The sequence below is a fragment of the Heterocephalus glaber genome, unplaced genomic scaffold (genome assembly GCF_053883595.1).
Source record: "Heterocephalus glaber isolate CG9 unplaced genomic scaffold, H.glaber_assembly_v1.0 deba00001610, whole genome shotgun sequence".
Lineage (NCBI taxonomy): Eukaryota > Metazoa > Chordata > Mammalia > Rodentia > Bathyergidae > Heterocephalus > Heterocephalus glaber.
The window spans coordinates 11,452,219-11,464,899 of NW_028258381.1; the positions used below are offsets into that span (position 1 = coordinate 11,452,219).

Sequence of the window (12,681 nt, forward strand, 5' to 3'; positions counted from 1 at the left end):
TGCAGAGAGGATGTGGCCTCCATAGCAGCTGCCACCTGGCTGTGTGGTGGTGGCTCAGGGAAGGTGTCCCAGGGCTGATCCCTCACCTTTGGGCCAGGGTCGTGACAGCTCAACAAACCCCTTCCTGTTCAGAGACCTCCTCATTGGACAAGTCTGATGAGCAGCATCAGTGGACATAAAAGCACAGCTGGTTTCCTGTGAAGTGGTATAAAACCAGCATTTATTTTTATTTGGTGGTACTTGGGATTGAAAACCAGGCTGCAGTGCAGATGTACTCAGATGCATTCAGCTAGATCCCCAGCCCCTTTTCACTGGAGACAAGGTCTTGCTAAATTGGCCAGGCTGGCCTCAAACTTGCAATCCTTCTGCCTCAGCCTCCTGAACAGCTGGGAACCGCAGGTGTGAGCCACCACACCCACCTAACAGCCAACATTTGGAATAGAAATCATGGAGCTTTCAGAGGTGGGGAGCCGTGTGGGCAGAGGGACCTGTGGAGGTTCACTGAAGGGCAGTGCCTGGGGGTGGGGAGAGGGCCCTGAAAGGGGAATCGAGTCAGGGCCCTGAAACCACAGGCCCCACTCACCAGGCCTGGCCAACCTGTGCGGGCAGAGAGCCTCAGGAGTAATGACCATGGAAGCTCGGGCAGATGGCAGCAGGTGAGGTGGCACCCACAGTGGTTGCCAGCAGGGAGCAGAAGCCCTAGGGCTGTGGAGCTGGGATCCTGTCTGCAGCAAGTCTGGGGGGCAGAGGCCCTGGGGTTCCCTTTTGCCTGTGCCCAGCAGCTCTCTCCTGGATCAGGGGCGTGGCACAGCAGGGTGGGAGTCAGATGGAGACCCGGTGCTTGGACAGTCACACATTGAGCGTGCAGCCAGCCTGAGAAAACCTGGGAAAGAAGACATGAAATCCAGAAGCTGTGCTCAGAGCCACGCAGCTGCTGCCCGGGCAGTTTTGCTACCAAATTATCCCTGCTATGCAAATCCCTCCCCGGAGTGGTTCCAGCTGTGCTGGGGACCTTGGTGTGCACATTTGCTTCCCTCCTCCGATTCTGCTCACCGGGGCCTCCAGGGCCCATCTGCTGTCCCCAGGCCGGGAGGAGTTGCTGCTCCCTGGGGACAGAGATCAAGGGGTGTTGGCTCTGCTGAAAGGGGGGCTTGTGGGTGGGGCCCACCTTCCTCCTGAGGAAACCTGGCTATGAGGGGCGTTTCCAGAGCACTAGCTGAGGTCCAGGGCGGGTGCAGAGCCCCGAGAGGTTGGAGGCCACCTCCATCCACCCGGGTGACCTTTCCAGCTGATCACTGTTTTGTGTGTGATAGTGGAGATTTGTTTTTTGTTTTTGTTTTTGGTAGTAGTGGGGATTGAATCCAGGATCTTCGCACTGAGCTCCATTCCCAGCCCCCTCCCTTTTATTTATTTTCAATTTTGAGATGGGGTCTCTTGCTGAGACACTTGGTGGCCCAGGTTGGGCTTGAACCTGCCGCCCTCCTTAGAGCTCACTGGGTCTAATCATCCTAAGTAGATGATTGGACATTCGGTGTTTAGTGAGCCCCGACGAGGTTCCAGCTACTCTTCCTGGCACTGAGGGAGTAGCTGTGCATTTTTAAAAATCCCTGCTCTTGGGGATTGGACCCAGAGACAGAAAGAAAGCCCAGCCCTCTCCTCTCGCTGAGCTCCTCTCCGACTCCTCTCCCCAGCAGCACAGCGGCTCTGCTTCAGGCTCCTCTCCCTTAGGACACTAGGACCCGGGCCTAGTGTCCTTCCTTCCCGAGAGGACAGCTCGTTGCTCTTCACCTCTGGTGGCTCCCGGGCCCTGCCCTGCTCAGACTCGTCGCTCTCTCCCTTCGGTGTGCATCGCCTCTGTGTCCCTCCTCCAGTGGCTTCCCAGCAGACTCAACTACAGCTGTCAGACTTCTTCCCGGAGGCCTCATCCTGCCATGCCCTTCGGATCCCAGTCATTCTGCAGGTCCTTGGTGGCCTGGACCTTCTTCCCTGGCCCCCCGAGCCCCCAGTGTATCCCAGCACAGAGGACAATCAAGGCAAATGCCAAGCGGTGTCCGGGGTGTGGGGCTGGGGACACAGGGGGACACGGGGTGTCACAGCTCTGGGCAGGTCTTATGCTCAGTGTGCCCTTGCTGCGACTGCATCTTCAGGCCCCTCGCTATCGGGTTAGAGTCAGGGTTTAGGGGTCCCCTCTCCCCGCTTCTCTTTGCCCTGCAATGCCCCCTGCTCACCCAGTCTCATCTCTCACCTTGCTTCCTCCCTCTCTTTCCAGGCGGAGTTCCCATCCTGCTTCCTCCTCTCCCCTGCGGGGCTGGAGGGACCTGGACACCCCAGACACGGGGTTTGTGGTCCTGTGAGCCCTCTGGGTCTCTCTAGGAAGGCGCATCCGGTGTGAGCCCCAGGGAGGGTGGCTGCCAGCCAGGGCGAGGCTGGGAGGCTGTCGTGGGACTTGGGGTGGGGTGATGAGGACCTGGCCTGGCTCAGACTGTGGTGAAGGCAGGTTTGGTGGGGCTGAGACCCTATGTGGCTCATAGATCAAACCCTGCTCACCCCGGAGAGACTGACGAGGCAGCTGGCAGAGAGCAGGACCTGAGCCCACTTCTGCCCCTGCCCGCAGGGGCTCCTCACTTGGGACCCTGAGCTGCAGCTGGGCCTGCTGTGGTGGTCTCTGTGAGATGGGACACGGCCCCGGCTGCCCAGGGGACGACTGCAGGACAATCGGTGCCACCTGGTCTCAGCTCCCCTGGTTGTCATGGCTGGGACAAGCAGATGAGGAGAGGCTGGGCCACCTCGGGCCAGCAGGGACGTTGGAACAGCCCCACCCCATTCTCAGTGCCCCATACCCACTGAGGATTAACCGTGTCAGCCGTGACTGTCCCGTGTCAGGGACAAGGAACCTGGCACTCAGAGACACCAGGCCACATGTCCACTGTCACACAGCACAGCTGCAGCACCTGGACGAGGCTGGGGCTGTGGAGCGTCTCATGCTGTGGCTGTTTTGAGCCAAAGGGAAATCCCTTTCTACCCACTCAGAGGGATGCCTGGCAGCAGAGAGAAGACCACACTGCCTACGTGGGCACCATGCACAGAAGGGGCCTGAAGTTTCCAGCATGATGGGCGAGGCAGAGGCCCTGCTTTGCCTGCCGGAACTTCCTCTGAGTCTGGGGCCCATTGCTCAAGGCTGGGCGCCTCGGTGAGAGGCAGAGGCCATCACCCAGGACTCAGCTGGTGGCACGGGCCGAGTTTTGCTTTTTTGAGAACCTGACTGCTCTCAGTGAGAACGCAAGGTATCACCAGGACTCACAGAACTGCCAGGGCGTTTGAAGGAAACATGATGAGTTCACTGGAAAAGGCATCAGGGGCCTTTGGGCTCCTGCTCCCAATCCTGACGTCTGGCTCCCGGCCCCCACCTCACACTCGAGTGTAAACACAGGTGTACACTGCCTTCGGGAGGAGCAGAGGCCTGGCTGCTGTCCCCAGCACTCTCTCAGGAGCGGGAGCAAGGCTGTGAACATCACAGCTGCTGTGGAGATGATTCTGAGGGCCCTTAGCTCCATGGCAGCGAAGTGGAAGAACGGAAGTCTAGCGGCTTGGCAGGAGTTCGGGACCTTGCCCTCCTGTGCCTCCCTGTGACGCTGGTCTCCACCTTGAGCCTGCAGTGTCCTCTCTCAGGACGCTTCCAGGGCATGTTTATTAGGCTCCTAGGACAACCAAGCCTCAAGGCTGCAATATATACATATATGTATTTCAGTACTGGGGATTGAACCCAGGGCCTTTGCACTGAACTACACCCCTCATTCCTTTTTATTTCGAGTCAGAGTCTCGTTAAGTCACTTAGTTGCCCAGGCTGGGCTTGAACTTGCAATCCTCCTGCCTCAGCCTCCCACAGTGCTGGGATGACAGGTGTGTGCCCATGTTTGCAGGTCCCCCTGGGGTACACTGCCTGGGCCTGATGTGAAATTCAGTACCCTCTATTCACCTGAATTTCAGCTCCTTTGGACCCACCATATAAACTGAGCCACCACACCGTGCTTTCTAGGTCTGGACACAGGCGAGGTGTGGATGTTTATCTGAAAGAGATGAAGGATTTTCATCCCAGAGTGGTCTGCAGCAGTGCAAGTCCACAGCAGAGGGAGGAGGACAGGCGTCATGCTGCACCTGGCCCTGGCATGGGCAGTGGTGACACTGGAAGGTGCAGCTCCCTGGGGGACTCTGTCCCAAGCCCCCTGCAGCAGCCCAGGTCACTCACGCTGTCCTGGGTAGGGACTGAGTGGGAACTGACACATCCCGCCCACCACCCTCTGGTTTCCCACCCTCAGCACTGTGCCTCAATGTCCCTAGCTCCTTGAGGTCACAGATGGGGGGTGACCGAGGTACTGAGTGGAATGGGGTCCCCACTGGAGACCACTCCCCAGAAGCAGCTGAGTACACACCAGGTGTGACGGAACCGCACCAAAACGTGTAAAGTGAAGAAATCTGCCATGGCGAGAGACACTGCCTGGAATCCCAGAGTACAAGCATCGTAGTGCAAAAACAAAACCAAGGAACACACACACACACACACACACACACACACACACACACATGCAAACCTCCATTAAATGAACTCACAACTCCTTGCCTGGTAGCTTCCTTTCTTCACGTAGAGGCTAAGGTTCTATTATGTGGCTGATTGTAACTGGAGGTGGACCATGCTGGTACACTAGCACCTCGGTTCATGAATGCTTTTGTTTGCAGACAACTTGGTTTGCAAACAAAAGCTTTTGGTAAAATTTCATATTTGTTTGCAAATTCTACATTCAGTGACAAACACATATACGGCCTTCTTTCCCACACAAACAAACATGGCCATCTTTTCCAAAATCATGGAACAAGTTAAGTTCCTGATCTGAGGTGCCACTGCATCTGAAGCAGCTAGGCTGGGATGTGCCTTCTGCTGGGAATGCAAAGAGCACGTGACCATGCTCTGTGGCCCTTTCATCAGGATAATCACAGGTCTGCACAAATCACAGAGGCTGCCCCAGCTACCAATCACAGAAGGGGCCTGGGGTTGGGAGCATGGATCCAGGTTCTCTCCGGGAAGCAGGGTGACAGGCAGGAGACAGGAAAGCCAACCTGCTCCTGGCAACCTGTCTGCCCTGCCTCTGCCATTTCCTTAAATCACAAATGGGGGCGTGAATTCGAGGCACACTTCAGCACGCAGCAGCACTCAAGGCACACACGCGCCATCACACAACAAAAGAAACCGCAGAACAAAAGGTGAGAGGTCATGCAAAATCCTACTTTTACCAGCTAGAAGAAAAACCAGTGACTTTTGGTACAGAATATGGGCACTTTTCAAACATAATTTAATTACTGTTGACATAATATGAAACCTTACTTTAAATACAATAGTTCCCCCCCTCCAAAATGCTGTTACAATATAAAACCACAACAAAAGGTGTGCAAATAGACATTTATATTAGCTATAAAAGGCAGTGGGCTGGGCATGGTGGTGCACGTAATCCCAGCAGTCTGGGAGGCTGAGGCAAGTTTGAGCCCCGTCTAGGCAACTCAGGGAAACCCTGTCTCAGAAGTTTAAAAAAAAAAAGTTCAAAAAGGGCTGAGGATGTAATTCATTGCAAAGGCCTCGGGTCCAATATGAGTACATGAGAGAAAGAAAGAAAAGAAAGAAAGAGAGAGAGAGAGAGAGAGAGAGAGAGAGAGAGAGAGAGAGAGAGAGAGAGAGAGAGAGAGAGAGAGAGAGAAAGAAAGAGAGAGAGAAAGAAGAAAGGAAGGAAGGAAAGAGAAAGAAAGCTGGAAAGAGAAAGAAATGAATTAGAGGAAGGTACAAAGCATTCTAATGAGAGGCCTGCCAAGACTATTTACAGCTCAGATTAAGCTTGTTGAACATCACTAGAGAAATAATTCCCTTGGCCAAGTGCCTCTGGGACACATGACAGAGAGTAGGGAAGGTGACGTCTGCCAGCCACCAGGAGTCCAGGAGACCTCACCTGGAGTGTACAGATTTGGGTAAGGCAAGGTGTCTGTCTCTAACTGAATATTAAACCAAAGCTATCCTCAGCCTTGGTTCCTCTACCTCTCCCTTCACTCAAATATCAGTGTGGTAGAGACTGTGTTATTACCATTGCAGTTTTATTCCCAGCTACATACCGTTCCGGAAGCAAAGAAACCTATGACTCAAGAATGACATCCTTGCGAACTCTGTCCCTTTAACACAACACAAGTGCCCATGAGGAAGTGTATTTGTGAACACTGAAGGTGAATAATTCACTTGCTGGATCTACGATCTTAACAAAGGAGCACAGGTCTCGCTGCAGCTTGGTGACAGGGAAAGCCTTCTGTCTTTGGGAGGCACCTGACACCTGCTGGACTAGGATTCGCTGAGCTCACTGGAGTTGCCCCTGGGAAGACAGTTTTGGATGCCAACTAGGGGGTGCTCTAGGCACTGGCAGGGATGCGCCTACGTATCCTACAGGACCCAGGAGAAGCCCACAGGAGGGAGCCAGGCAGCCATCATGTCTGACACGAAGAACCCTGGCTGAGACTGAATGTGGAGGTGCTCGCCCACAATTCCCCTGCACTTCCTTGTGTTCACTTTGGACAGCTCAGGTGAAGACAAGTTCTATACACACTTAGAACCACAGGCGCTTTTTCTGCTAAGATGGTGGAGAGTAATGACCTCAGTGACAGGGCTCTTCTTGGGCAGGCAGACACCAGCAGCTTTCCAAGGCTGCCCAGAGGAGGCACCCAAGTTGTACTGTGTCCTCCCCTCCAGCACCAGTACCCTTCCTGTGAGGCCAGGTGGACTTCACGTTCGGGACAAGTCACATGACTGCCTAACCCCTTTACCTTTACCCCCTTGACCCCCTGTAGGGGTAAAGGCTGCAGAGTCCGCACTTCCAATTCTGTGTGGCACCTACACTACCTCGTCTTCATGGCGGAGTTTCAATACATCAACACTGAGCTTCAGACAGGGGAGCTGTGTGTGTTGGCAACTGCAGTGCCGGGCTCCACATCTTCCCTTGGCCTAAGAATGAGAGGTCATGCGAAATCTTCTCTCCACATCCCCAAACTGCAGCAGTGCAGGGTAGAGCGGGAGGGGAGACACAGTGCTTGACAGGGGGGCCTGGGGCGAGGACTGGAATAGGGCAGGGTGATGGGCCCTGGTCGCAGGAGAATGGGCCCGGGAGGGGCAGAGACACAGAGAAAGGAGGGTGGGGGTGGAGGGAAGCTTTCATTTTGGAGGAAGCTGACTGTTTGAGAGTTTCAAAGAGAATGAAGGTTCGAATCCCATGGCTGGTGGTTAAAGTGTAGTCATAGACTTTGGGGTGTTAATGGGATAAAGAATGAGAAAGAACAGGGCTCCCGGATTTGTCCTCAGGACCACTGGGCTTGTTCACCTCACCACAGCCCCAAGAAGCTCCATGCCACCCAGGGAAGCTCAGGAGGCCTGGAAACCGGAAGATGGGTCTGTGAGGCTCTCAGTCCCGCCCCTCCCTAGTCCAGGTGACCCGACAGCGCATGTCCTAGACAGTTTATTTCCCATGCAGAGATGGCCTAGCATGGTCTCTTCCGAATGGCAGCTTTGCGCCCTAGATGAGGCCTCAGTGTGGGCACGGGCCACTGGCTCTGTCCTCCAGGCAACTGCAGACCTGGTGTTGGCTCCTCTGCCAAGCTGGTGGGGCACCACAGCCACTGCTTTGGGGCCACGGAGGAAAGCTGGGGGATGGGACCACCTCGCCCCTTCCCAGGCACTGCCTTGCTTTATTTAATCCTCTTGATAACCCAGACTCACTTTGGAGAAGGGGAAGCTAGGGGGTCATGGGCGAGGGGGCTTCCCCTAGAAGTCTACGGAGACTTCTGGCGAGGTGGAAGTTCTGGTGCATCCAATGCAACTGGGTCTACCTTGTGCTTCCAAGCAAATCAACTAACCCCAGCCAGCCAAGCTCAAAAAAAGGCGGAAGCCATGTACAAACGCATGCCCAGTGGGTCCAGCGGGCAGGAGGGCGCGGCAGGTGGGCAGCGTGGTGGGCAGCAGGCGGGCACTTTAGCTCATGGGGAAGCGGTGCTCACCGCGTGTGATGTGTGAGGAGAACTCGTACCTGTCCTGGCTGTGGTAGCCGCACATGTTGCACTCAAAGGGGTCGCGGAAGCCGTGGCAGCCCATGTGGATGGTGTACATGACGTGGTCAAGGAAGAGCACGCGGCAGTGTTCGCACCTGTAGGCCTTGACCTGCTCGCCGCTCATGCTGAGCACGCGGAAGGCGTCGTGCGCGCCCTCGAAGGCCCGCTGCTCCTCCTTGAGCGCCAGCCCGTTTCGGGCGTGGGGGCCCAGGTGGCTGCTCAGGTAGATGAGGCCGCCCCGCTGCTCCTCCGTGTTGCTCTCCGTGTCCGTGGAGTCTTGGCAGCTGTTGCTCGGGGACGCCTCGCGCTCCGACGATGCGCACTTGGCCTTGGACAGCAGCAGCAAGTTCTCCACCGCGCTGTCCTGCGCCGAGGGCGGCGGCCGCGGGGGGCCCTCGGGCCCGGGCTTGTGCAGCGGGTACAGCGGGCTGAGGACCGGGACCACGTCGGAGCCCCCAGGCGGCGTCTGCACCAAGGGCCGCAGGGACTCGGCCCCCAGGTAGCTGATGGCGTTGTTGATGGCCTGGTCCATGACGTGCGACGTCATCATCTCGTTCTCCTTCTCGTAGCTGCCGCTGCTGTCGTAGGGCAGGTCTGACAGGCACTTGTCCCCTGTGGGAAGCGAGTGGCCGTGAGAGGGGTCTGCACTGGGGAGGGGTCGCCTCCCGCCCGGGGTCCCAGGGCCCTGTAGCCAGGAGAGGCGGGGGCAGCTGTGTCTGCGGACGGGAGGCTGGGTAAATGGTGGGAGGACCCCAGATTATCTGTGCCAGGGTAGACAGTGCACCTTTCAACAGGCTAAACAATACCCATGCCGAATGAGATGCAGTAACCCAGGCCTGGTGGTGCACACCTGTGATCCCAGCACTTTGGGAGGCTGAGGCAGGACAGTGCAAGTCTGAGCCTAGCCTGGGCAACTCAGCAACTCAGTAAGACCCTGTCTCTCAATAAATAAATAGGGCTAGAGATAGAGCTCAGTGTGGGTTCAATCCTCAGCATGTAAACAAACAAAATCCAGCCAAACAACCCTGCATTATCATACTTCATTTAAAATTAATATTTTCAACGAGGTATCTTCAATATAGTCTTCTAAATAATTTACAATAACTGCTCAATTTGTCCCTGCAGAGCAGAATGGAATTACTCTGCTCTGTCCCCAAGTCTGTCCCGCTACCAAAGCCTGGGAACAAGGAGGGCGGGAGCCGGGCAGCCACCTCTGTAAACATGAACGTGTGTGGTGGCCACACCAAGCGGGGTGCTTTCCCATCGAGACGTCCTGTTTCCCCCAGAGTCGCATCTCTGTGACTTCCAAGCCACCACCCAAGTCTGTTCTTTTCAACACTTGGTATCAACAGTAAATGGGTACAGGAAAAGCAGGTGTATATTCCAGATTATCAGGGGTTTATTAAATTTACCCATGGAGCAAGGACCCGAGTTCAATCCCCGGTACCAAAAAAAAAATTTACTCATGGAATTCCTCTTCCCTGGTGCCCAACAGCAAGAGAAAAATCAGAAACCTACAAAATCCTGCAACAGCAGTCAGCTGAAGAAATGAGCATATCCTAGTGAAATCTGCCATCTATGACCAAGGGGAGAACCAAAACTACCTGAGACACAGGACACAATCTGGCTACTAATTTCTGTCTCTGCCTCTGTCCCTCTTCCTTTCTCTCTCCCTCTCTCAGAGACAAAGTCTCTCAGGCTGGCCTAGAACTCTAGATGCTCCTGTCTCAGCCTCCCGAGTGCCAGATGCTAGTCTCACTTCCTAAACACTTGGTTATGGATCCACAGCACTCGCTGCATTTGCCTAATATCCTCACATGCACCAGAATTGTTCTCTTTCTCGCTGGTCGCTGAGCAGTGTGTCCTCTGCCTGCAGGAGCCAGGTGACACCGGATGGAGCAGACAGCCTGGGTCCCAGACACAGGCAGAGCCTTGAAGGTCAGGGCTGCAGGGGCCGAAGGCAGGGAGCCCAGAGCTCCCCTTTGGGAACAGGAAGCACCACAGCACTGCTGCTCTGTGGGTTTTAACCAGATCTCTTGACATGAAGGAGTCTCCACCTTCTTGTATCCTCTCAGGATTCAGAACACCGGCCATCGCTCAAGGGAGAGGAAACCTCAGATGTGGTGGAAAGAAGCCGAGAAGCCAGTTCAACTCTGTCAGAGCAGCAGCAGAGGCAGGAGCAAAAGAAATGTCATGACGACCATGCAAATATTTTCTAGTGACTCGAGGGAGGAAGGGAAGTAAAACAAACCAGTAAGTGCATCCTAAGGAAAGATAAACCTAATTTAGGGAAGCCAGGAAATGCCTCACAGTGGTTTCATGATATGAAGTCAGTTTTTTAAAAAAATTCAAGGATAGCAGTCAAAGCAACAAAATGAAAGGAAAAGAGATTTCAGCTCTCAGAAGATGAAATGAAGCCCCAAACAATATTATTATGGAATACACAAATGAGAACCAGCACAAAACAGAGCAAAACCTACTGAAAACTGAATTATGGACACAGATGGAAACATAGGATAATAATAGTAAATTTTAAAATGCAAAGAAATAAAAATAAGCATAAAGAAATGCTAACCAATATGGAAGACAAATTGTCCAGTGCATGGACAACTGGTATCCCCAGACAGACATCTCAACAGATAGAGCAAAAGATATAGGAAAGAGTGTTTTCCAGAAATAAAAAAACAGGAGGGGAATTGCCAGAGGAAAATGGCAGGAAAATTTTATTTAGAATGCAAAATGCTAAAGACATCTCCTAGTCAGAGTGTGTGATTTTAACTTGTAAGAAAGAAGTCTTCACTGGTACATACACACCTGTCATCCCAGCACTCTGGGAGGCTGAGGCAGGAGGTTTACAAGTTCAAGCTCAGCCTGGGAAACTTAGCAAGATCAAAATAAAGAATGAGGGCCAGTGATGGAGCGCAATGTGAAGGCCCTAGATTCAATCCCCAGTACAGAAAAAAAGAGAAAAAGAGGGGTGGGAGAGAAACAAACTATAGGAATTCAGGGAGAAAATGGAAATCACCTTCACGGAAAAAATATCACATCAGATTTAGACATCTCCACAGGAACATGCAACTCTCCCTGTTGCCACCAGGAGACCTGGCAAGATCTAGAGTATCAGCGAACACCGGAAATGATCATGACCAGCCACTCCAGCAGGACACCCTTTGGGTATCAAGGCGACAGACAGACATCTTGTAGCCACGTAGGTATGGACATCTGGAGAACTTCCACAAAAAGTCCACTCGAGAGACAAATAAAAAGGGAAGGAATCTGTGCTGAGAGGACTGGGTCTGATTCTTCAATCTATTTAAATACAGGATTATGAACAAGGACTACACACCTGTGAGCATAATGGTTACAGGATAGATGGGGGTATTCTGAAGCTGGACAATATACATATAATAATCATAAACACTGAGGCCTGGAGTGATGCCCTTATTCCTCAAAGGAATGAACCGGTAGGTATTGGTGTCCTCACACTGAAACACGGGGATTAAATAATGATTCCAAGCTCCTTATGTCTTTCATACTAAATATTTTTAATATTAATCTTTTAAAAGTAATATTCTTAAAAGTAATATTCTTCTGGGACATAATATTTACTTGATGAGCAGCCACTCTTCATGTACTGTTTGGGTTCTTTTCCCCTCTTAAACTTAAGACATGTTTAATATGTGGGATTCTTTAGAAAGAATTTATTTCACGTATATCTATTTTAATCCACCTACCCACCATCCTACCCATTCATGCATAGATGACAGAAATTTAGAACGAAGCACATCTAATTTAATATTGGTAATTTCTGAATGCTGGGTCTTGTAGTGATTTTGAAGACATTAATCTTTGCATCAAAGGTCTTTATATGCTAGGTGTGGCAATGCATGCCTGTAACCCCAGCACTTTGGGAGGCTGAGGCAGGAGGAACAGAAATTTTAGCCTAACCTGGGCAATTTTGTGACTTGGCAAGACCCTGTCTCAAAAAAGAAAAACAGAGCTGGGGATGCAGCTCAATGTGAAGGCCCAGAGTCCCAACCACAGTATCACAAAACAGTCTTTATATTAATATATTAATATAAATTATATAATTATATAAATCAATTTATATTAATTTATGTATAAGTTAAATAATACAACAGGATTTTTTTTCTTGTGAAAGGAGGAAATCCAATATAATTATGATGGGCAGCAGGAACACTGATAATCATCACTTTAGTTTTGGTGTTTTTTGTATTTTAAAAATGTCCTTGCCCCAGTCAGCAGCCAGAGTAGAAGCAGCAATCTGCACCACTGTTTCACAGGAGCCTTTCTCCCTGGGCCTTCGACCCTGTGGCCCGCCTCGGACCAGCGCAGAGGGTGTAATGGCGGGGGCAAAACAATCTCTTCACACTCGTGCTGAAGCTTACATGCTCTGTTCAGAGCCCATGTATCAACAGAGCAAAACTATATGCCTCCCAGAGCCATACGCAACATGAAAACAACACGGCCTGCGTTTCTAAGGTGCTTCAGAGGTGGAAGCACCGTCACAGACATTGTATCTTTTGATCACCTTAA

At 52.4% G+C, this 12,681-nt stretch overlaps 1 protein-coding gene across 26 annotated transcripts in view; it reads right to left on the minus strand.

The window, feature by feature from the left end:
- Positions 1–5,257: 5,257 nt before the first annotated feature.
- Ikzf1 (IKAROS family zinc finger 1) overlaps positions 5,258–12,681 on the minus strand; it is a 90,834-nt gene continuing 83,410 nt past the window's right edge. For all 26 annotated transcript variants that reach the window (XM_021254241.2, XM_087196063.1, XM_087196072.1 and 23 more), the window contains one exon: positions 5,258–8,736. In XM_021254241.2, coding sequence (XP_021109900.1) covers positions 8,048–8,736 — 689 coding nt within the window. In that variant the 3' untranslated portion in view covers positions 5,258–8,047. The remainder of the gene's footprint in view (positions 8,737–12,681) is intronic.